At 42.8% G+C, this 25,450-nt stretch overlaps 1 protein-coding gene across 3 annotated transcripts in view; it reads left to right on the top strand.

Moving 5' to 3' along the window:
- The window catches only part of Senp2 (SUMO specific peptidase 2), a 46,652-nt gene extending 25,338 nt beyond the window's left edge, over positions 1–21,314 (top strand). For 2 of the 3 annotated variants that reach the window (XM_038345640.1, XM_038345642.1), the window contains exons 10-17: positions 2,319–2,379; positions 4,204–4,377; positions 5,312–5,443; positions 7,363–7,566; positions 8,310–8,389; positions 16,505–16,589; positions 17,974–18,069; positions 19,977–21,314. In XM_038345640.1, the coding sequence (XP_038201568.1) occupies positions 2,319–2,379; positions 4,204–4,377; positions 5,312–5,443; positions 7,363–7,566; positions 8,310–8,389; positions 16,505–16,589; positions 17,974–18,069; positions 19,977–20,039 (895 nt within the window). In that variant the 3' untranslated portion in view covers positions 20,040–21,314. The remainder of the gene's footprint in view (positions 1–2,318; positions 2,380–4,203; positions 4,378–5,311; positions 5,444–7,362; positions 7,567–8,309; positions 8,390–16,504; positions 16,590–17,973; positions 18,070–19,976) is intronic. The other variant, XM_038345641.1, reaches the window with a different exon arrangement.
- The last annotated feature ends 4,136 nt before the right edge of the window (positions 21,315–25,450 follow it).

Below are 25,450 nucleotides of genomic sequence, written 5' to 3'. Positions count from 1 at the left end.
CAGAGGAAGGGAATGCTGGCTTGTAAGCAGTCTCCCAGCTTGCAGTCTGTGGAGTGCTGGTGCTCATATTCAGAGTGGGCTTGTTCCCTCTGTTGAAAAGCCTCTCATAGACACATCCAGTCTTTTAGGTGGCTCTAAATCAAATCATGATTAACCATTGCAAGTTCACCACATGGACAGTACCAAGGTCTTTTACCAACTTGGCAATAGCTAAGCTCCCTTGGACCACCGCTGCTGTGATCTTAAAAGTATTAGGTGGATGACCATAGGCAGCTCCCTGCAAGGAGGGTGCCTTTCTTCTTGAGGCAGGCAGTCTTCAAAATGATTTTACAGGGCTGGCAAGATGGTTCAGGAGCTTGCCACCAGGTCTGAAGTTTGATCCCCAGAACCCACTGGTAGAGAGGTTGCCCTCTGTTTTACACTGTGTATTGTAGAACTTCTGTCGCCCGTCCAGTAAGTAAGTGTGAGAGTACCGAGAACAAAGAAACCACTCGAAAATAATAAAGCAGTAAATAAGACAAGGTTATAGTTTTGTGCTTTAAACCCGTGGCCAGTTTCTTATTTTAAGGAAAAGTACCTGAGTGTTTTTGAGGGGACAGGCAGTTGGGGTGAGTTTTAACGGTACTAATCTTTTTTAAGTAATTGCATCATCCTTGTCCATCCCTTTCATCCTTTGACTCTGCATTTTCTTTAGTCTTCCTGTAAGCTTGGCTAAAATCTTCCAGCAGTAACCGTGCTATATCCTGGCTGCTAAACTGCCTTTAAAGTTCCTTTGTCACTGCTTCCCCACCCTTCTCTTTTTATGTGTGTGCGTGTCGAGGTAAGAGGTGGAGGGGTGTATGTGTGTGCGTGTGGAGGTCAGAGGTGGAGGGGTGTATGTGTTCGCGTGTGGAGGTCAGAGGTGGAGGGGTGTATGTGTTCACGTGTGGAGGTCAGAGGTGGAGGGGTGTATGTGTTCACGTGTGGAGGTCAGAGGTGGAGGGGTGTATGTGTTCACGTGTGGAGGTCAGAGGTGGAGGGGTGTATGTGTTCATGTGTGGAGGTCAGAGGTGGAGGGGTGTATGTGTTCGCGTGTGGAGGTCAGAGGTGGAGGGGTGTATGTGAGTGCGTGTGGAGGTCAGAGGTGGAGGGTGTATGTGTTCACGTGTGGAGGTCAGAGGTGGAGGGTGTATGTGTTCACGTGTGGAGGTCAGAGGTGGAGGGTGTATGTGTTCACGTGTGGAGGTCAGAGGTGGAGGGTGTATGAGTGCGTGTGGAGGTCAGAGGTGGAGGCATTAGATCTCTTCCTCAGTCATTTTCTACTTTCTTAGACAGCGTCTCTAATTGATCCCGGAGCTTGTTGCCTGGCTGGCCGGCAAGCCTCAGCCTCCTGTCTCTTCCTCCCTGGGGCCGGGACTATACCATGTGCTGATGCACCCAGCTTTTACACGTGTCCCAGACTCAAATTCACTATTTTACTGACTCAGCCACCTCTGCAGTCTTTGGATACAGGGTCTTACTCTGTAAGTAAGGCTGACCTCAAACTCTGATCCTCCTGCCTCTGCCTACTGAGTGTTGAAGTTACAGGCATGTACCACCTCTTCCTGCACTTCATCCTCTATAAAATCACCCTCAGATAAGGTTCCAGGTTGCAGAGAAAGTAGAGCCATTCTTTACCTTCTAGTACCACGGACCTTGTGTGGACCTTATGAGTATGTCTAGTGTCTGTATTTCTGTCGGCATCTGGTCTTCTCAGCACCTGTCAGAATCTCCTCTTCAGCTCTGCTTTTGGCTTTCTACAGCGTCTCTCTCACCGGTGTCTCTGTTTCCCTGTAGTCTTCTTCAGACTGTTCCAAAATTGTAGGCTCCAGAGAGAGGTCTAGTCCCAGTAGGAACTGCACTTCTCTGGAACCAGTCCTTCATGTTATTTCCTTCCGCTGCCTGCTACAGTGCCCAGTAGAGAGAGACAACCTGAGGGAGGCTTCCATAGCTCACAGTTTCAGAGAGGCGAGTCCTCACGGGGAGGAAAACATTAGCATGGTACAGTTTATTTACAGCAGGCCAGGACACAGAAACAGGACAAGGCCAGTGTTCTCAAGACCACTTTTGTTTAGAGATCAGTGAATCCTAATTTCAAAATTAAAAAAAAAAAGGCAAGATCTTATTTAGCCCAGGCTAGCCACAAACTCATTATGTAGCCTTGAGCAACTGATCTTCCTGCTCTCAGTCCCCTGGGTTCTCGTATTACAGATGTGCACTACTAATAAATCTTATTCTGGAACTACATGTACCGTGTTCAACAGCAGAAGTCTGTAAGTTCTCGATGGTTTCCTTCTCAGGTACTCAAAAGGGAGAGCTGACACAGAGAAGGTGGCGGGATTCCGATTTGAAAAGGAAGGTGTAAGTAGAAGCCCTTGGTAAAGTGTTGTTTGTCGGTTTTTGGTTTTTCGAGACAGGGTTTCTCTGTGTAGCCCTGGCTGTCCTAGAACTCACTCTAGGCTGGCCCTGAACTCACAGAGATCCACCTGCCTCCCAAGAGCTGGGATTAAAGGAGTGAGCCACCACCTCCCAGCCTACTTTCAGTGTGAGTATTAGAATCATTGTTTCAGTGATCTCTGTAGACATACTCAGGTTTTTAATGATAAGGTCTTTTACTAAACTTTAGTGTCTGGCAGAAGTATATTTCTACTCCCCCCCCCCCCCCCCCCCCCCCCCCGCTTTTGAGGTAGGGTCTTACTATGTAGCCTTGGTCGACCTGAAGCTTACTTTATAAACCATATTGGCTGCAAACTTGTAGAAATCCAGTTTCCTCTGCTTCTAGATTAATTAATTACATGGGATTATAGGTATGCATGACCACACCCCAACACAGAAATAGATTTACTGAATCTTTGTTACTTACATTTTAGTTACATAGAATTACAAAGTGGTAAGCCTTAAAACATTCCCTTATCTAATGTTCTGATGGACTCTTTGTGTTTAATTATCACTTGTCATTCATTTAGCCAAAGCAAAGAATGCTCACAATCTTAGCACTTGGGGAGGCCCTATTCTAGACAGCACAGTGAGAGCTGTTCTTTCTGTAAAATGAAGGAGGAGGGAGTGGTCTGCCTGGCAGTCAGCAAGAGCAAAGAGTGCTCACTGATCTCTGGAGAATTCTGTAGCTCTGCTCCAAAGTTCTATTTCTAAACACATTTCCTAACTTTTTTTTTTTGTAAGGTGTGGGTTTTGTATATGTAGGGCAAGTGCTCTACCACTGAGCTACATTTTCAATCCCCAGTCCTTGGGGTTTTGTGGAGGTTTCATTATGTATGCGTGAGTTAATTAGCAGCCGTTAGTGATAGCCTTGCTTTTCTACAATAGATTGTTGTTTTTTTTTTTTTTAAAAAAATACAGATATGAAATAAAGGACTAGACTGTAGTTCAATGGTATTTTCTACAATATATTTTTTAATACAAATATGAAATAGGAGACTAGACTGTAGTTTAGTAGAAGTGTTTGTTTAGCATGTTAAAGGTCTCCAGTACAGAAAGAGGAATAAATAAATTGAAGCAGGTTTAATTAACACAGGCTGACTTTGAATAAGGACAGAAGTAAATTCTTCTGTATAATGCGCTGCAGGCCATACCTCGTCCTTTCTAAACTATACAAACATCTTTAACTACTTTTTAGATGGGGATATGAACTGAAAATGCTTTCCTTCCTACTCCCCAAGGAATGTGAGTGCTTCCATTTGCAGTTGATATGCCGGGTTAACCTTTGTTTAACCCTGAAACTTCCGCTCACCCTTGCCCGGACATACAGACAGGCTGGGTCTTTTTTATGGTCTAGAGAGTTGCCAATTCTCTTATTCATTCTCTCTCTGTCTTCAAGTTAGTGCCAGAGTTTCACATTTTTTTCCTTAATTTTATAAACCTAATTATAAAAAACATCATACACCAAAACTAATCAGACCCAAAGTCTGTACATCTCAGTGAACTGCACAGTTAGAAAGGCCACTTGGAGCCAGAGGCTGTGTGGCTTCACGTTGGATTTTGCACTTTCACTATCAAATATATTTTTTGCATTTATTCACCACCCAAAACGAAAATCCATGACAGTTAAAACTAGAAAACAATTAGCTTTATATCCTTTTTCATAACGTATACAGTTTTATGTTCCATATGTAGTGTGTGTTGTATGTACAAGAGGAACCGTGTCAATGTTGAAACTCTTTTGGTCAGACAAGGGGACACCAATTGGAACCTGATCTGTCAGAAGAAGTGTCTGCTCGGCTGCGCCTTGGAAGTGGGAGCAATGGCTTACTCAGGAGAAAAGTGTCCGTGCTTGAGGCGAAGGAAAAGAACTTCCCGAGCCGAGAAAAGGAGAGAAGATCAGATCTCTTTGAGCTTACAGAGGTGTGGTTCCTGTGTGGGTCAGCCCGTCTCTAAACTGAAACGCATGCTATTTGGAGGAGTTTCTCTAGATAAGGACTGAGTAGATGAAGTTTAAAAAAAAAAAAAAAACAAGACTTGGACTCTGGGTCTTATATTGGCTGTGTTGATTATTTGTCTGTGTGAAGGTTGCTTGATAGATCAGTATACTTGGTTTTGGGGGTCTTGGGATTTTTTTTTTCTTTCATTACTTAGCCCAGGATGGTCTGGATCTCAAGGCAGTCCTCTTGCTGCTGCCTCTCAGATGCTGGGTGCTATCACATCTGCTGTAACTGATTGGTTTTCTACCCTTCAGATGTTTTGAGTTTTAAAATGTGCTATCAAGAATGAATGTATTGAACATTTTTAAAATTACGATTTTCTAAAACAATCTTTTTTTATTGATTACCGTACTTGAATATAGTGAAAAAAATAGTAAATAGTAAAGCCATAAAATAACAAAATTGTGTGGCAAGGAAAAAACAATAATGGAAATATTTTGATTGGGTTCATTAACTAAATATATATTTAGCTGCATAATTCATTAAAATAATTAAAGGAAGATATCCATTATTAAGACTGTTTTGGTTTGGTTTTATTTTTTTCTGAGATAGGATTTTTCTGACTATTTTAGAACTTGCTCTGTGGACCAGGTTGGCCTGGAACTCACAGAGATCCACCTGCCTCTGCTTCTCAAGTGCTGGATTAAAGGTGTGCGCCACTGCCGCCTGGTTTATTAAGACTGTTTTATAGTTGTACATTTGAATGTTTTTACACTGCAGTTTTGTAGCTCTTGAATAGTGACTTTTCTCAAAGATCACCAGGTGTTGCTGAGATGAAAGGCATTTTTTCACTCAGGCTTTTGATACCTGCTAGTGGTTCTGTGCTAAATTCATGTCCTCTGGACTTTCTAATTCAGGACATGGAAAAGGAAATCAGTAATGCCCTGGGCCATGGTCCACCAGATGAGATCCTAAGCAGCGCTTTCAAATTGCGAATTACTCGAGGAGATATCCAGACCTTAAAGAACTATCAGTGGCTCAATGATGAGGTCAGTTCTCAATTCCTGCTTTGTCACCTGTTTATAATCAAAGTTAGAAGGGGCTGGGGAAGCAATTTCTGTTTCGCTGTCTTTTCTTTTAGTGCCAGGGATTGAACCAAAGGCCTCCCACATTAGACAAGTGCTCTACACTGAGCTTATATCCTCTGCCCTCTTGTTTTTCCTCTTGTCTTCTGTTTTGAGACAAGTTTACACTAAGTTGTCCAGGCTGGTCTTATCTTAAAGAGCTCAGACACACCTTGAACCCTGTTGTGATCCTCCTGCCTCATCTCATCCTCCAGAATAACTGGGTCATAGCTTTCACACAGCCCCAGATGCTCTTTCTTGTTTTGCTTTTTCATGCTTGAAATTGAACCTAAGATCTTGTGCAAACACTCTCCCACTGAGTTATTCATCACCTGATTAGTAATATGTAAAGCAAAACATCTCATTAAAAATGTATTGGAGTGGGGGTGGTGGCAAATGCTTTAATACCAGCAGAGGCAGGCAGATTTCTTGAGTTCAATGCCAGCCTGTTCTACATAGCAAGTTCCAGGCCAGTCAGGGCTACATAGTGAGACCTTGTCTCCACCCTTTTTCCCCCCCAGAAAAGGTATTGCCCACGGTTGGTTCTGATGATTACAAAGCCCAGCCTCGATGCCTACAGCTTTATTGTCTGCTGTTGGTACAGTGATGGAGAATGGGACTGGGCCCTCACACATGGGAAGGGAAGAGGACTGTGGCAATCTCTCCCTTCAGCTTCTTCATAAGAGTAGTCTCATCCATGGGTAGAGTGCTCCTGAGTGAATCATTGCCTACTGCCGACACGCTGGGTATTAGATTCCTATGTAAGTATTTCCAAGAAAGGACAGAAGTAGGATGCAGCAGTTAGGACCCGCACTTGGTTCCCAGCACCCACATCCTTTGGCCTAACAGCCTGTAACTCCAGCTGCAAAGGATCTTTGTCTCTGGCTTCCATTGGAACCTGCTCTCAGCGTGCATATACTCATATATACACACATAGTTAAAAATAAACCTTAAAGAATTTTTGATTGATATGTGTGTTCAACCCATAGCAAATGATAACTATAAAAGTCACTCAATTTGTTGTCTATATAACATAGTCCACAAAAGCTGCCTTAGTTCTTACTCCTTTTTCAGCTAGCCAGCTGTTCTGTCCTCAGTTTTCTCATTTGCTCCTTTTGCTCCATCTCCCTATGTCACAAGCCCAGTTACATGAAAATATGGCTTTTTGTTTTGTTTTGTTTTGTTTTGTTTGTTTTTCAAGACAGGATTTCTCTGTATTGCTTTGGAGCCTGTCCTGGAACTTGCTCTGTAGACCAGGTTGGCCTTGAACTCTCAGAGATCCACCTGCCTCTGCCTCTGCTGGGATTAAAGATATGCACCACCACCACCCAGCAATACTGTCATTTGTAAATGTAATGTAAGTATAAATTTGCTTATTATAAAGTTTTTGAAAGATACTTTATATTTGAAAAAAAAAATATTTTTCAAAAGTTTCATAAATATTTTGGCATTTTTCCTTCCAGGAAATATAACCGAATTGAGGTATATTTTGGATGTAGTGCTATAGTTAGTTAATAGTTCATTTTCTGCATAACAGTTGCATATGCCTTTTATTATTACATAGAAATGTGATTCATGTGCTTCAAAATTATAGTCACATGACTTGCTGGTTTTCATTTAGGGAGATAGTCCAGTACTAGAAATTAAATCCAGGGTCTTGCATGTACTAGGCTGTACATAGCCCTTTATTCTTCCTTGTCTTGCTCATTTGTACTGAACAGTTGTTTTCTGACTTCTTGCATGGACTGTCTTTTCCCTAAGCATCTCACTTCCTGATTCAGGTAGCAGTTTAATTTTGTAATGTATTTGCCATGTTCAAATTTTAATCTTTTGGTATTTTACAGGTCATTAATTTTTACATGAATCTTTTAGTGGAAAGGAGTAAAAAGCAAGGCTATCCAGCACTTCATGCATTCAGTACGTTCTTCTATCCTAAATTAAAGTCTGGGGGTTACCAAGCAGTGAAAAGATGGACCAAAGGGGTAAATCTCTTTGAACAAGAGCTTGTTCTGGTACCTATTCATCGGAAGGTGCATTGGAGCCTTGTGGTGAGTTGTGAAGGTTAATTGTTGGAGCTTGGCTATAGACTCCTCCTTCTCTTCCTCTTTCCCCTTCTCTCTTCTCTCTCCCTCACTTCCCTTCTTTCCCTGACTACCTCTTCCCTCTCTTTCCTCCTGTCCCCTTCCTTCCTCCTTTTTCTCTGTTCCATGTCTTTCTTGTCTTAGGGATCAATTCCTGAACCTCACACATGCTAAAAAAGGATTGTACTGCTAATTGTACCCCAGTAGCAGCAAAGGCTGCTGTCACTCCTCCAGTGAGAAGGCCAGCTCTGTAGAGTCCTTTTTCTAGGTGTTCACTTGTTCAGCTTCAGAAGCTACAGGCATGCTTTAGAAGGAGCTCTGATTTTATCAGAAAAGGTGCAGGGGGAAGTCCCATGCTAGGAGGATTACTGGTGCCTTTGTATAGGAATTGAAGTTTGTCCTATTTATCTCAAACCGTGTGTGTTTTACAACTTCAAGTAAAGGTTCTGAAATCTGTTCATATTGCTACATATGTTAAAGTTTTAAATGCTCTTATTTTTAGAAATGAAATCATACTCCTATTAATGCTTACATCTTTCTGGCATGGTGTGGTACTGGCATAGTCGCACATGTCAAGATCCCAGTACATAGGAGGCTGGTGGAGGAGAATCTGGAGTTCAGGCTGGGCTACATAGTGAGACTTTATCTCAGTAAAAATCAAATAGCAGAAAAGGATGTCTGCCTGAGAATTTTTGCCTTTTCCCTTATAGGTGATGGACCTAAGAAAAAAGTGTCTTAAATATCTGGATTCTATGGGACAGAAAGGCCACAGGATCTGTGAGACTCTTCTGTAAGTATGGTCTGAAAGTCTCGCTGCTGTGCTGTCTTTCCTCCACGGGATCTCTCTTCTGTTTAATACTAGAACGTTCTGGGTGGCTGTCTTAATGCAGTTATGAAGTAATGTGTCACGATATGAAGTGCTTCTCTGCAGGGCTCCCTTACATCCAGCTTGTTGTCTAACACTAACGTAGGAGCTTATCTCGGCTAAGAGTTTGTTTGCCAGATCGTGGAGGGCAACTTTGCAGGCATTTTGGTGTAAGGCATATTTTCCACAATCCTGACTAGAATCAGATTTCCTTGAAATTAGAATTCTGGGTATTCTGAAATACTCAGGGAGTCTTGGCCTGCAATCCTAGAGTCAACTTGTAACTGTATTTTCTGAGAGTGGAGCTCGATTCATAGAACTGAGGGATATTTTTTTTTTTTTTTGGTTTTTCGAGACAGGGTTTCTCTGTGGCTTTGGAGCCTGTCCTGGAACTAGCTCTTGTAGACCAGGCTGGTCTCGAACTCACAGAGATCCGCCTGCCTCTGCCTCCCGAGTGATGGGATTAAAGGCGTGTGCCACCACCGCCCGGCGAGGGATATTTTTTTAAATAAAATGTGTGCTTTGTATAGGCAAGTATTCCAAATTCAGTAGTCTCCATTGTTGTCAGGTGTCGTCCAGTGATGGAGGAGGGTCATCTGTCTGTGTGTTATTTTCATTGGTTAATAAAGAAACTGCCTTGGCCCTTTAATAGGACAGAAAATTAGGTAGGCGGAGTAGACAGAACAGAATTCTGGAAGAAAGAAAGCAGAGTCAGGCAGATGCCTCAGGCAGTCGCCATGCCTCTCCTCTCCGAGACAGACGCAGGTTAAGATCTCTCCTGGTAAGCTACCACCTTGTGGTGCTACACACATTAATAGAAATGGGTTAAGCAAGATGTGAGAATTAGCCAATAAGAGGCTGAAACTAATGGGCCAGGCAGTGTTTAAATGAATTCAGTTTGTGTGTTGTTATTTTGGGTGTAAAGCTAGCCGTGTGCGAGCCATGTGGGAACTGCTCCTACTACAGTCCAGGTGAGCATCAACAAGATAGGCAGTGCAGAACCAACCTGTGTGGACGGTGCTTTGTCCCTAAGGATGAAAGTTCCTCTGTTTTCCTGTGTTTCAGGAACCTCCTTTGTATTGTTAGTTTTGCCTTTAGAAGCCATTAGTAAGTAAAATAATTGTTATCTGGACACAGTATTCTACTAATAGGACAGCAAGTACATATAGATGGGTGGTATAGAGCAGGGCTTCTTAAATAGTCCCCACTTCCCTTTTCATTTGAGAAATTTCTGTGTGGCTCTAGGTACATAAAATGGTATATAATCAAACATTTTCTAATAAAAACTGGGTCCTGGGGATTAAACTTAAGTGCTCAGGGTTGGCAGCAAGCATCTTTACCAGCTGAGCCATCTTGCTGACCCCAATTTTTTTCCCCACAAGACAGAGTTTCTTTTTGTAGCCTTGGCTCTCCTGAAACTCTCTCTGTAGATCAGGCTGGCCTTGAACTCATACAGATCTACCTCTCTCTGCCTTGTGAGTGCTGAGATTGAAGTTGTGCACCACCCCGGCCTAGCACAAGTAGCAGTTTTTAAAATCAGACATTCTAACATGATACAACCCAGAGATATCTTTGAATACTTTTATGCTGGGTAGAAAAATAGTAAAAGTCTGTTTTCTGTAGTTAGACAAATTTGTTTCTATAGGAGCAAAAAAACTGTGTAAGTTAAAAAAAAAAAACAGTGGAATTGCTAATGTGCGGGAGTCTTCTGTCCGAGGTGAGGCGTGTCAGTCAGCATTGGTTGGTGGTTGGTGGTGTGATGGCACAATCAGTGTATAGTACGCTTGTGGTTTCTTGAGAACCGAGGCTGTAGTGAAATGGCGGCTGCTGCTGCTGCTGCTGCTGCTGATGATGATGCTGATGCTGATGCTGATGCTGATGCTGCTGCTGCTGCTGATGATGATGATGATGCTGATGATGATGATGCTGATGATGATGATGATGATGATGATGCTGATGCAGCATGGGCCCAAACTGCCCAAACACTGCATTAGTTCTTAATATCATAGTATAAACTATTTCATCACACATTTGATTATGGCTGTTGAACATTGAGAAACCTTCTGCTGTTGCCATAGTTCTGTGTCCCCACCCCACCCCCAGTAGATATCCCATGTTCCAGAAGAAAGCCATGTATCCAAAAGTTGTGGGCAACACAAATTGGTTGTTAATATTTTATTGTATTTACCTTCCTGTCTTTGAAAGGTTCCTGGACATTGCTAATCCCCCCCCACACACACACACAACACACACTGTGGTTGTGAGCTGCCATTTGGGGGACTAGGAACCGAGCCTGGGTCCTGTATAAGAGCAAATGCTTATGAATCCATTGAGCCATCACTCTAGCCCCAAAGATTTATTTATTTTCATTTTATGTGCATTGCCATTTTGCCTGCATGTGTGTATGTTCCACATGTACATGTGTGGTGACCATGAAAGCCAGAAGGGCAATGAATCCTGCAGATAGCTGTGAGCTGCCATGTATGTACCAGGAATTAAAGCCCCGTCCTCTGGAAAAACAGTCAGTGCCTATGAGATCAAATGTTCTTGACCACTGAGCTGTCTCTCTCCAGCTGCAGAACCCACTTTCTTTGTGGTTTTGTTTTTGTTTTTGTTTTTAATTTTATGTAAATTGGTGTTTGCATGTCTGTATGAGAGTGTCGGGTAGCGTGAAACTGGAGCCACAGACAGTTATGAATTACCATGTGGGTGCTAGGAATTGAACCTGGATCAAATGGAAGAGCAGTCAGTGCTCTTAACTACTAAGCCATCTCTCCAGCCCCCTTGTTTGTGATATTTGTCTCTTTCCATTAGGAGAAAAATTTAATTCCCCATTAATGAATACTAAGGATTAAATTTATTGTTAGCTGGGTATGGTAGTGCATGCCTGGGAGGCAGATCTCAGTGAGTTCAAGGCCAGCCTGGTCTACAGATTAAGTTCCGGGACAGCCAGAGCTACACAGAGAAACCCTGTCTCAAAAAACAAAAAAACAAAATAAGAAAGATTTATTTGTGGCCAGGCATGGTAGCTCATGCCTTTAATCCTAATTTGGGAGATTGAGACAGGAGCCTCTTGGATTGGAGGCAGTCTGGACTTTTGTACAAATAGAAAATTTTTTTTCTTTTTGTTGGACTCAAATATAGAAGGCTATAAAGCATTAAGACACCTAAAATTCTTACCTTCTGAAAGCCAATTTCAACCCTGTTGGGGACAGTGTTATTCCAGTTGAGAATGTGCAACGTAGTCCTGCATAATTTTACTCCATATTCAATTTAGAAGGTCTGGTTTGTTGAATTTGAGGACTTTGAGATTAAAATTAAAATTGAGGTTAAAATTAATTATTTATAGTACTTAAGAATATATCTCCTGAGGCAGAGAGATAGCTCAGTGGTTAAAATCACTTGTTCTTGCAAAGGTCCCTGATTCAGTTCCCAGCATCCACATGGTGGCCCACAACTCTCTGTAACTCCAGTTTTGGGGATCCAGTGCCCTCTTTTGGTCTCAGTGGCAGTAGACACACATAAATACATACAGGTGACCACTCGTACACAAATACTTTCTAAAATCTTTATAGCCTGTTGTGGTGGGCACATTGTAATACCAGCACTTGGGATATAGAAGCACAGGGATCTCTGAGTTCAAGGCCAGCCTCATCAACACAGTAAGACCATGTCTTAAAAACAAAAAAAAAAACAAAAATAAAGAATTCTCTTCTATAACTGCAGTGATATTACTATGCTTAGGAAGTTATATCAGTAAAGTCATTTTTAGTGAATGTTCGTGTATGTATGGCTATACATAGGAACTGGTGTCTGTGTGACACAACCCAAGTGTCCTCATAAGCATCATCTGCCTGCTTTGAGACAGGCTCTCTAATGGCCTGGAGCTCTCCGATTAGGCTAGACTGACTGACTGGACAGCACAATCCATGGCTCCTCCTGTGTTTCCTTCTTGGTGCTAGGATTACAGGCGCACTTGCCCATGCCACACATTTTTTAAACACAGGCCCAGGAGCCAGGAACTCAGACGTGTACTTAATGTCTCTTTAGCTTCCTTGAATTAAAACTGTTTTCTTGCCTTAAAGAAGGCGTTTCATGACTGTGACTTTTCTAGTCCAGTCTACTTTCTTAATTTTAAGTGAGAAAAGGCAAATTGTACAGTGAGTTAGCTTATTGTTGACAAGGCCATGTTTTTTCCTATAGAATATCTTTTATTCTTTGATGATTTACGAATGTAAATAATTTGTCTTGCTCATAACCTTTGCCAACTCCTCCCAGGCATTCCCAACATGCTCCTTTCAGAGCCCCTGCTCTTCTCATAGGTCCTTTCAAGTCTCCTGAATTCTACAGATAACTCCAAATTAAACACACAGATATAAAAATTTAAAGCTAGTATTCACATGTGTGAGAAGGGCATACAGTGTTTGTCTGTCTGAGCCTACGTGATCTCACTGTAACTTCTTTAGTCCCATCCATTTTCCTGTGGATTTCCCGATCTCATTTGTCCTGCTGTAGAGTAGAATCCCATTGTGTATGTGTAGCACGCCTTCGTCATCAGCTGATGGACACGCGTGCTGATTCCACTCCCTGCCGTTGTGAACACAAGTGTGCAGGCTTCTCCTAGGAGAGAGTCCTCAGTACGCATCTCAGGAGTGGTGTGGCGGGGACATGCGGAAGTTGTATGTGATGTGTAGCCATCTGAGAACCCTCCACACTCATGTCCGTAGTGGCTCCACCAGTTCACCTTCCCACCAGCTGCGGACCAAGCCTTTCTTCCTGCCTCCACACCAGGATGTGCTGTCTTCCCATGGCCGTTCTGACTGTGGTGAGGTTGCAGAGTAGTTTTAGTAACGTGCACACTACTAGCCATTGTCCTCTTTTGAGAATTCTCTGTTCGGTACCATTGTAATAGTTGGCTTTTCTCAATGTGTAGTTCCGAATTCCATGTATATTCCAGAAACTGGTCCTCTGAGGCGTTTTCTCTCATTCTGGAGGCTGTTTTCCACTTAATTGACAGCTTCCTTTCTTGTACAAAAGCTTTTTAATTTCATTAGAGCACACTTGTGGATGATGGGCCTTATTTCTAAGCAGTCAGACTCCTATTTCGATAGTCTTTACCTTTGCCCCCGGTGTACTCCTTTCTCCCCTAGCAGTTTCAGAGTTTCAGGCCTTAGATTGAGGCCCTGGGTCCATTTGGAATTGATTTTTGTGCAGGTTGAGAGATACAAGAATTTGGGTTGGGTTTTTTCAGGGGACGGTAGTTAGCCAGTTTTCCCAGTACCGTTTGTTGAAAACGGCTGTCTTTTCTGTGTGTTTTGGGCATCTTTGTGAAAACTCAAGGTGCATGGCCTTACATCTGATTCCCTGTTGTACCCTTTCATCTGTTATCATCCTTGCATGTATTTGTAATCATCATCTTGAGGTCTGGGCTTCTTACTGACACCATTACTGTATAGTCAGTCATTTCTACAGGACTGATGCTTTCTTGGCTCTTTTCCTGTTCCGTACTGCATTTGGGATTTACACATCTGGTGTTATTTCTTGGCTATTATTATTATTTAATTAAAATATTTTGTTGTTTGTTTTTGTTGGTGTGGTTTTTTGTTTTGGAGGCTTTTTTTTCATGTTTGTTTGTTTGTTGAGACCGAATCTGTCTACATAACCCCAACTGCCCTGGAACTGTCTTGGCATTGAACTCAGAGATCCACCTGCCTCTACCTTCCAATTGCTGGGATTAAAGGCCTACGCCTTCACACCAAGCTGCTTTCTTTTTTCTAATCAGCTATATTCTTTTAGCTGAAGTATTGGCAGTGTTGAGGTGGGACTTGGATGTGGTAGTGATGAGTGTGTAGTTCAGAAAATAGCTCCTCAGTCCGGGAGTCCGGGTGCCTGCTGTGAGTTCTAAATTATCCCCTGAGGAGGAGATTAGCTAGGACAGCCACAGCTGTTTGCTATTTCTACCGTGCAATTGTCATGCTCACCTTTTATCATGGACCCTTAGATTTCAGTAGCTCTGCAGGATAAACAACCAAGGATAACATGGAGTGTTTTCAGATCTTAATCAAATTAATGAGAGAGAAGTAAGGTGGGGAAGTATAAGGATTAAGTATTAGATGGACTTTGAAGTAAAAAGAAATCAAGGTGGGAAAATAAAAAGGAAGGGAGCGTTGGGGTACTAGTGGGTCCACAGATTTTAGAGAGCATTAAAACTATAGAATATTATAGACGATAAAAGAGGAGGGGATAGGGCTGGAGAGATGGCTCAGTGGCTAAGAGCTTTGCCTGCTCTTCCAAAGGTCCTGAGTTCAATTCCCAGCAACCACATGTGCTCACAGTCATCTGTAATAAGATTTGGTGCCCTCTTCTGGCCTGCAGGGATACATGCAGGCAGAACACTGAATACATAATAAATAAATAAATCTTTTAAAAAAGGAGGGGATATGGTTAAGAAAAGAGGGGGAGTGTATGAAACACAGTAGAAGAAAACAGTAAAAAAAAAAAAATGCCTTCTATGGGTGGGGAGAGCCTGGAGAGACGGCTCAGTGGTTAAGAATACTGGCTGCTCCTCCAGAGGACCCAGGTTCAATTCCCAGAACCCACATGGCAGCTCACAGCTGTCTGTACCTGTAAACTCTGACACCCTCACACAGACATGCATGCAGGCAAAACACTGGTGCACATTAAAAAAAAAATTAAATATTTATTTATTTATTATGTATACAATATTCTTTCTGCATGCATGCCTGAAGGCCAGAAGAGCGCACCAGGCCTCATTACAGATGGTTGTGAGCCACTATGTGGTTGCTGGGAATTGAACTCAGGACCTTTGGAAGATCAGGCAATGCTCTTAACCGCTGAGCCATCTCTCCAACCCCCTACATAAAAAATTTTAAAAAGTGTCTTCTGGTAAACCAGGTGGAGAAACATAGTCCTAAAACTTCAGCAAACAAAAGCAAAACCATCCTGAGACATGCATGCCAGAGTTGAAATTGAATCAGAAAATAAGAGGTAAAAGTAATACCCATGTACTGAATTGCTCACAGCGGCGCTGAATCGAAAGGTGAAGTCCTCAGATTTTGCTGCTTCCAGTTAAAGTGCCCTGTGGTGCTGTGGGGAACTATTGTCTCTGTAGCTTCACTGTACTTGGGGTTTTGGCCTGTGAAGGAGTAGAAGAAGCAGGTCCTTTCTGGTGGTTCCCTTGAACCCTTGCACCCCACCATGGCCTTTCCTTGTGCTGCAGGTCTGTGCAGCCCTTTCCTGCAGCCTCTGCTGCTCCCTCCTGGGCTGCTTATTAGACATTCCACCACACCTATTGGAGAGGGCTTCCAGCTGGGCTCTGCAGCATAGGGGTCCTGCCTGCTCCCCTGTCGAGCTCTTCCTGGTTTAATGAGTTCCTTACCGACCTTGTCTCTTTCAGATTAAGGTAGTGCTCTTGTTTGAGACTGTTGTGTTACATTCCCAGACTTCCCTCAAACGTGGACTCCTGCCTCAGCCTCTGGAGCACTAGAAACTTTCACTACCTTCAGCAGTACTTTCCAGTACAGTGTACGATGAATTCTTTAGTTGTGTATACTACAGATGATATAGAGAACTAGAAAAATACATAGCCAGTTGGTAATTGAGTGGCTGTTTTAGGGTTTTTTTTTTTTGCTGTTGTTGTTATTGTTTTAAAGTAAGCATGCATGATATCTTTTAACATAAATAATTTGTACTAGCAGGAAAGGACAACCTAAAAATAAAAATGTAATTATATTTCTAAAAAAACAAATAGATTCAGGCCGGGTGGTGGTGGTGCACACCTTTAATCCCAGCTTTTGAGAGAGACAGATCTCTGTGAGTTCAAGGCCAGTCTAGTATACAGAGTGAGTTCCGGGACAGGCTCCAAAGCTACAGAGAAACCCTGTCTTGAACCTCCCCCCAAATTAAAATCAGATTTGAGAATGACATTCCTGCTGAACATCACACAGTCCTTTTTAATCACAGTGGGTGGTCTCCTGGGCCTCCATTGATAAATTTATTATTTGTTTTTGTTTTCTTTAGTCAGTATTTGCAGGATGAAAGTAAGACCAAAAGAAATACAGATCTCAATCTCTTAGAGTGGACCCACTACAGCATGAAGCCACATGTAAGTGATGCTGCCTGTATTTCTTTCTTGTTTCACTCATTTTCCTGAAGAGTGTATGTGAGTGTGCGTGCGCGCGTGCGTGCATGTGTGTGTGTGTGTGTGTGTGTATGTCCGTGCGTGTGCGCGTGAGTGTGTGCGTGCGTGCGTGTGCACGTGTGCGTGTGTGTGCGTGCGTGCGCGTGAGTGTGTGTGTGTGCGTGTGCGTGTGTGTGTGTCACACTAAAGATCGAATTTAGGATCCGTGGATACAACCTTAGTCCTGAGGTTTGTATTTCTAAACTTATAACCATCAGTATAACCAAGATAGTTGCTTCTTGTCTTTCATCTTACTTTAGGTATAAACTGTTTGGGGAAAACCCAATCTCGGGTCTGAAAATGGGCCCCAGGATACCGTGAGATCAAAGGCAGGCAGACCCATGACAACAGACTGCAGCTTCTGGTCCATTTGCACAGAAACTGGCACAAAGTGGCAGCAGGTTTAGTGGTTAGGTCACAATGGAAGAGACCTCATCTAACCATAATGATGTGGTTTTTCTCCAGCTAATGTCAGAGACTAAAGGCACATTCTGTGTATTCATGATGTCATAGTCTGGTCCTACAACTCCCATACATACCACTCCAGTGGCTTGACCTGCCATAGTGTGCTAGGAAACTGTGTGGTGCAGAAACTGACCAGGTTCAACTCAGATTCAGTTAGGGTCACAGTTCAAGATGGCTGCAGTCACGTCAAGTCAAGATTGGGATGAGAGCACACAGCTTTTTCCATATGGGTTTATTTTCTAATGTTCTTAGAGCTGCTTGCTCCTAGCTGTGTTTCTGCCTCAGGGACATGACTGAGCTCTCAAGGAGTAATCCTAGTAGGTTAAAATCTCTTTTTCATCTCCCTGGAAACTGTAGGGATCCTAAGCAATGGGCAGGTGCCCTGATCGTTAAGACATGTAACCTCTCCACAGTATTGAAGTAGATGCTTGCGTTTCGGGCATTTTAAAGTTTATAATATGAATCATCATCACTACTATTCTTGTAATGAATCAAATGCCGTTCCTTCTTTTCCCACCCCTCATCATGTTTGATGGGTTCTGTTTTGCTTAGAACTCTTACTTGCCTTACTTCTTTCTTCTGGAAAGTGTGTGTGTGTGGCCTCACATCTGTAACATGATTACAGTTTTTAGTCCACAAAGAGTCAGAGTGATTGTGTGTGTCTGTGCATCTGTGTGTGTGCAGCACCAGGTTTATCCACAGTCAGAGTGATTGCGTTTGTCTGTGTAGCACCAGATTATCCACCATCATCACACTGCTTTTCCACAGCGATGTTTAGAAAGAGACTAAGGGGATGTATATGTAATGATATTTTACCTCTTCCTCCTCTGTTTGTTTTGTTTAGGAGATTCCTCAACAGTTGAATGGGAGTGATTGTGGAATGTTTACTTGTAAATATGCAGATTATATTTCTAGGGACAAACCTATCACATTTACTCAGGTGAGTCCAGCTCCTTCTCATGCACTTGTTATGTACTTTGGCAGTGCCTGGCACACGACAGACAGACAGACAGACAGACAGACAGACAGACAGACAGACAGTTGCTAAGAACCTTAGGTGAGGCCCATTCAGAATCAGTGGTGCACATGCTCCATATTAGGGTATGTTCTTGGACTTGACCAAAAATTGTTGATGACCAGTGGGATAATTTGCTGTCCCTGACTCCATTTCTGGTTGGTTCATGTGTATCACTGTTCTTAGCTAAAGGGAGGCATATGAGAGTAGATAACAGCTGGGGAAACAGGCCTTGTGAGGACTTTAACCCCAGGTCTAAGATGGAAGCATGAATGAATGCTGCTTTCCTTTCTGAGAGATGTTTACACTTGAGAGGAAGTTCAGTTGTATCAAAAACCTTAAACCTCTGCTGTTAGTGAACTCTCAGTCTTTTTACAGCCAGAGTGAACCCCAATTAGAAATATTCTCATCCATAGACCTCTGTCTCATAGCTCCTGTGTGCCAGACAAACTGTTTCTGAACAGCAGAACTAAATGCTTTGGAGGAACATGGAGTAACCACTACTGAATGTCAGCTTTCCCATCTCAGATTAATCAATAATCACTATTGATTAGTCTCAGCAGTTTTACTAGGAATAAAAGTAATGTTTTACTGAGTTTTATATGATTTTATTTTTTTGAGAGAGACAGGATTTCCTATAGCCACAGGCTGGCCTGGAAATCACTATGTAGCCAAGGATGACCTTGGCACTTCTCATCCTCCTGCCTCTGCCTCCTGATTGCTATGATTACAAGTGTACACCACTGTGCATATTAGACAGTCTACTGAACCCTTGGATGCCTTGAACTATTTCTAATAATTTTAAGAATCATATGCCAAGGCTGGGCATGGTGGTACATGCCTCTAATCTCAGCCCTGGGAAAGCAGAGATTTGAGGGTCTCTGAGTCTCAGGCCAGTCTGATTTATATAGTGAGTGACGGGCCAGCCAGGGTTACATAGTGAGAGACCTTGTCTTTAATTTAAAACACAAATAGGCCAAAGGTGGGAACATCAATTTTTTTTTAAATTTTTTGAGAGAGGGTTTTCCTGTATGGCCCTGGCTATTGTGGAACTCAGAACAGTAGACCAGGCTGGCCTCGAACTCAGAGAGGTCCACCTGTGCCTGTTTCTGCCTCCGGAGTGCTTGAGATTAAAGGTGCACGTCCCTACCACCCAGCTTTTTCCTGCTTTTTAAATAAGGGTCATTTAAATTGAATTTAATTTAAATTTAAATTGCCTCTTAAATACTAGGCAAGACCTCTACTAATGAGCCATACTTTCATGCCCTAAGGTCACTTTTTAATATAAAAGCGAATTATTTTTTAAAAATAATGTTCGCTTAGGATGTAGAACAGTTTCCTATTGTGCCACTGCATGGACATTTCCATTGTGTTGCTTTTTCTTTCTCTTCTTACTATTTTGTCATTACTCTGTAATACATGATTCTGTATTCAGCCTTGGTTTTTATTAACCTGTAAGTACATATGTATGCACATGTAATTACACTAATGTGTGTATATAGGCTGAGTGTGGTACACTTGTAATCCCAGAACTGAGGCTGAAGCAGGAGAAGCTCGTGAACACAGCCGCTTAGGAGCTGTTTAGCAAGACCCTTCTCAAGCAAGCAAACAAACTAAACAAAAACAAACACCTGTGTCAGACATGGCAGACCATGCTTGGAATCCCACACAGTGGGAAAGCCTTCCTGGCTCAAAATAAATCCCACTGTGCTTCAGAAATGTATATTTGATGTGTGCATCCTATTTTACTTATGTGGTGACACCTAAAGCCTGTCATGCTGTGATACTGCGCACAGCAGTGTGTAACACTGTTGTTTGTGGGATTCTTTCAGCACCAGATGCCTCTCTTCCGGAAGAAGATGGTGTGGGAAATCCTCCATCAGCAGTTGCTGTGACAATGCCCTCCCCCGGGCCTTCTAGCTGCTGGTGGTTCTTTCATGGATGTTTCCATATACCTCATGCATTGTGGGTCAAAAAGTCCCCGTATCATTTCTGTTCTCACAGGTACTGAGCTATCAAGAGTGCATGAAGGCCTCTCCACAGTAGCCCTGACTCAAGGTGTGGAGGGGCTGCTTGCAACCCTGTTTGTAAGGCTGTGCCTGCTCAGAGCCCTGGACTGTTCACCCCATACAAGAACAAATGCTAATTAATGTTTTTTGTTTTCAAGAGTTATTTCCATATGAATGTGGGAAATGCAGGATTTGTTCTATGAATTGTTTGTGTATATTTGTTCGTGTGTGTTCACTCACCGTCATTTGCAAACATTGGGCAGTGCCCTTCCTCACTGCTCTTTTATAATTAACGATAAATAATTTGTTTGAATATTTATTTCTGAGAAGAATGTTAATCAGACTTGCCACTCCCTGCTGCAGAGGGACGAAGGGGGTGCTCACTAGCTTCTCTGATGCTGGAGTAGGAACTGCCGGCATGGTTAAAGTTCTCTGTTGAGACTTGAAGATGCCAGAAGAAATGACGATGCTGTTGTAGGGATCTGCTGCCTTTTAGAGAAGCACAGTTCGTGGAAATGTGGCCAAGGAACTCAGTCTGTGCAGCCTCAGAACAGCGCGTGCTCATCTTAGAGACTTCCTTTTCTAGAACTGAAGTAGCTTGGCTTCCTCTTGAAACTGGATTCAAAGTTACTGTGACCATAAATGTTTCATCCTAGGTGTGGTTGAGTATGAACCTCACAATGGTAAAGGGCTGGCCTGAACTGTCTATTTCAGAAGATGCTCCTCAATTTAAGCCTATTTTTTCCTCAGAGTTTTTTTTAATATATATATATATATATATATATATAAACTGAAATTAAGTTCTTGGCTCATTAGCATGCCCTACTCCAGTCCCACTGAGCCTCTGGAGAGAGATTTAGTACTGGCTCTGAGGTTGCCCATTTTACAGTCATCTATTTTGCATATGAAAGTTTGTATTTAACTTTTTTGTTCATTAAAAATCTTACAGATGTGGTTATGCATTTTTAATTTTAGAAAGTTGGTCAGAGCATATTTTGCAAGATCTAGTGCCTAGTGTTGCTTTTATGATGTAATAAAAGACTGTCTGGCAGAACCTAGAATATATGCTGATAATTCCTCCTCTCTTCAGCTTCCACCTTCCCAACTTGTTCTGATACAAAAAGAATAAACTTAGAAAAGCTGCATATGTGTTAGATACAAATGTCCATATCTGCTTTTGGGGAATCCTGGGTCAGAGGTTGTAGCCATTGAAACCTTTTTTTTTTTCTGAGACTTGAAGTGGCCTTGGTATGTAAGCTGGGCCTGTGATGTGGACCAAAATGGCCAAGCCAACCCAAAGAGACCTGGTGGCCCAGTCAGGGCTGAACTGTTTGTGCTCCTTCCTCCACAGGACAGACTGCACAGAAACCACTTCCTTAAGCTTAGGTCCTTTTCCTGGACACCCTAGGAACTGGGCCAGTGGGGCCAAGATCAGGCAGCTCTCAGAAGTTGGCTGTCTACTAGAGACTGGATGCTAGAATTCTGCCTGAGAGTTTATGGCTCAGACCTGCCAAGACGGTTGCATGACCTGAGCTTAATCCCCTGTACCTACCATGGAAGGAAAAAACTGACTCCCCCAAGTTGTTCCCTGACCTCCACACTTGGTCACATGGACAGGTGCACTGTAATAATAGTAAGCAAATTTTCAAAGGAATCAAGGGTTGAGTAAGGTTTGTTTCTGTCGGCTAAGTCCGTCTTGGATGGCGATTTGTTCTCCACCCAGGTGAATGATGCTATGGCTAATGGTGCATTCGAGGGACGTTCTCTGAGCTTTTCATCTGTGCGTGCCCTTGAGAGGTATTAATTCAGACAGGAAGCTGCAGAGATGGTTCAGTGGTTTAAGTCTAGAGTTCCCTTTCAGCCTCAGCCTAGCACCTAATCACAGGCTCACCTGCTCACACCTGTAATCCCAGTTCTGAGGGAACGGAGGCAGAGGACCAGACCCCGCCTCAGAGGAACAGAAGTGCTAGAGGACAGCTTAAGCCCCTCTTCCGGCCTTCTCATGTACACATCCGCAGGCATATGCATACACCACACTCAGGCGTAGTAAAATAGGTGAGTGCAGGTGTTAAGCTACAGCTGCACTACTCTACGTGAATTCCTGCAGAAGACTCTCCTCCATCATGATCCAAGAAGCTAAGATGCCACGAGGATGGTTGTCTAGGCACTCATGTGTTTTCCTTGGTACAAGGAAGTGTGTGGGCAATAGAATTGTTACAGTTGCTGGGAGATTGTGGCGCACACCTTTAATCCCAGCACTCAGGAGGCAGAGGCAGCTGGATCTCTGAGTTCAAGGCCAGCCTGGTCTACAGAGTGAGTTCCAGGACAGCCATGGCTGCACAGAGAAACCCTGTCTTGAAAAACCAAAAGAATTGTTAGTCAAACATTATGAAAAAAATAAAAACTGCTATTGGTGTAACTAGTGAGCAGGTCAACAAAATTAAAGCCAATGTGTGTGTGAGAGTGTGTGAAATTTCAATTTGGGGACCTGAAAAAAATGTGTCATTGTTCTGTTTAGCCCACAGTCTGTCGTCTGAAAATGAGTAAATTTTAAAAAATGCGTAGTGCTGGTGACTTCTCTTTCTGCAGTCAAATGCTCTATGCTTGTGCTTGGAGTTGCGGTCAGGGAACGCTGTCCAACCATCCCTGCAGATTCTATATTCTACCCAAGTTAATTAAGGCTGTTGGAACCCCTGCTCCCTCCCTCTCAAGTCCTGCACAGAACTTGGGGGCTGCTGAGAGGACCTTGTGTGGGTGGAGTCTTCCTGAGGATATAGTAAACACCAAATACCTAAACAACTTAAGATCCTGTGGTCAACCCACGTTATTTAAATGGCTTTATGAGCTAGTTTTGAGAAGGCCTCCATATCAAGTAAATTTTTAGAACTTATTTGTAAGGTGGAGATACATATGGCTTGCTGATTTATTATTTTTAGTAATTTAATATACCCAAGGATGATTTGGGGTGTGCTGGAATAGATACTAGTTTTATTTACTAATAAATCTCTTAAGTAGCTTTTAGATTTTGTATTGAAACTCATTAATGTATTTTATCCTATGATCAATACGTGACTCACATGTACACAATTATTTTGTGAAATATGTTTCCTTTTTTGGACTGGAGGGATGGCTCAGCAGTTAAGAGTACTTGTTTTTGCAGAGGGCCTTAAATCCCAGCATACACCTGGGCAGCTCACAATGGCCTATAGTCCTAACTCTAGGGAGTCCAGCACCTTCTTCTGATTTCTGGCTACCCATACATGATATGCACTCATTCAGACAAACACAAGGTAGACGACCTGGAGAGATGGCCCAGGGGTTAAGAGCACTTGCTTTTTGACCTCAGGCTCAAAAATGCTCTCTTCTGGCCTCCTTGGGCACCTGCACCCACACGCACAAACCCAGACATGCGGATAATTTTTTTCAAAAAAATTTTTTGTTTTTCAAGACAGGGTTTCTCTGTAGCTTTGGAGCCTGTCCTGGACCTAGCTCTTGTAGACCAGGCTCTCATAGAGATCTACCAATCTCTGCCTCTCTGGTGCTGGGATTAAAGGCATGTGCCACCACTGCCCAGGCAAAACGAAAAGTTTTTAAAACAGGAGGTGGGGGAAGAGTGAGGGAGGGAGGGAGAAAAGCACAGCCTGTTTCAAAGTGATCCACCTAAACCTAGGGAAACAGGCTAGAAGCTTCCAGACTTGATAAGTGATTACCTGGGGCAATCACTCTGGTTTGTACATTGGCATTTCCTAAATATGTTCAGTAGAAGTCCTCTTCTCTACACAGGTGATAAGACAGGAAATCAAATTGACAGGATGGCCCAACAAGCAGCTGAGTTCACTTGCTTGAACATGTCGGGGAAGGAGAGACCCAGCTTCCAAAAGTATCCTCTGACCTCTATATTGCGTGCCAACACTCATACAAATTCAGATTTAGAAAAGCAAGGTCCGGCTCAGGGAATGTGAGAAGTGTGACTTTCTCTTCCTGGAGATGTGTAGCCAACATGCAGGTTTTACATGAACAAACACGTCTTTGTTTTTATTTTGTTTTGAGAAAGTTCTCTGTGACTCAGGCTTGCCAGGAACTCACTTTAAAGTGCAGACTGCCCTCAAGCCTACTGCAATCCTTCTGCCTCTGCTTGCTGAGTGCTGGGATTACAGGCATGCACAGCTGTGCCTAGCTAAGTAATGTCCTAGCCTAGCATCTTTCAACTGTAGGTACTGAGTCCTTGTCTCTGAGACTCCTATGGAACCGTTCACAGGAAACTGCCAGACCAACAGAGTTCTTGGGGGCATGCGCTTCAAATATATAAAGAAAAGCTCTATACTACCCTTGCTGCAAACACACAAATACACTCCACATACACAGTCTCTACATGCCATGTCAAACATGTTACATACAAATATGGCTGTCAATGTGTGATTCCTAAGTACCAGATACCATCTATAATTTCCTTTAATAATAACAGTAATATGTACTTATGGTAGAAAGGTAAAATACTGACAAAAGGTAAAGAAAAATTCTGGCCACCTGTACCACTCTACTCCACACCCAGACTCCCCACATCTTCCAGGGTCCCACAGCCAGTCCCATCACCTCTTCTGAAGTCGACCTCTAGGCGTCCACTAAGACCTGCCCTACCTGTATCTGTCCACAAGACCCTCAGCACTTCCTGCACCACCGCGCATCATACATCAACCCATTCATAGTTGGCCATTTCAATGGTCCACTGAACAAAAAAACCACATTTGAATCAAACTGACATCATACATCTTAACATAGCTACAGAATAGTCTATCCAAACACCAAAGAATATACATTCTAAATAGTACATGGGAGCTTTAACAAAAATAGGCCACATCCTGAGATGCAAATCATTGAAGTAACTCCTTATATCCTATCTGACTACAATGCAACAAAACTTAAAATTGCCCGAAAGCTACACAGAGAAACCCTATCTTGAAAAACCAAAGGGCTGGAGAGATGGCTCAGTGGTTAAGAGCACCGCCTGCTCTTCCAAAGGTCCTGAGTTCAATTCCCAGCAACCACATGGTGACTCACAACCATCTGTATTGAGGTCTGGTGCCCTCTTCTGGCCTGCAGGCAGAGTACTGAGAATACTGTATACATCATGAATTAATTAATTAATTAAAAAAATCAAAACGAAAACTTAAAGTTGATGCTGGGCAGTGGTGATTCCTGTCTCTAATCCCAGCTCTTGGGAGGCAAGAGAGGTGGATCTCTGAGTTTGAGGCCAGCCTGGTCTACAAAGTGAGTTCCAGGGCTGTTACACAGAGAAA

Source organism: Arvicola amphibius, chromosome 10, assembly GCF_903992535.2.
Source record: "Arvicola amphibius chromosome 10, mArvAmp1.2, whole genome shotgun sequence".
Taxonomy (NCBI): domain Eukaryota; kingdom Metazoa; phylum Chordata; class Mammalia; order Rodentia; family Cricetidae; genus Arvicola; species Arvicola amphibius.
This window is presented reverse-complemented; position numbering and strand designations above follow the sequence as displayed.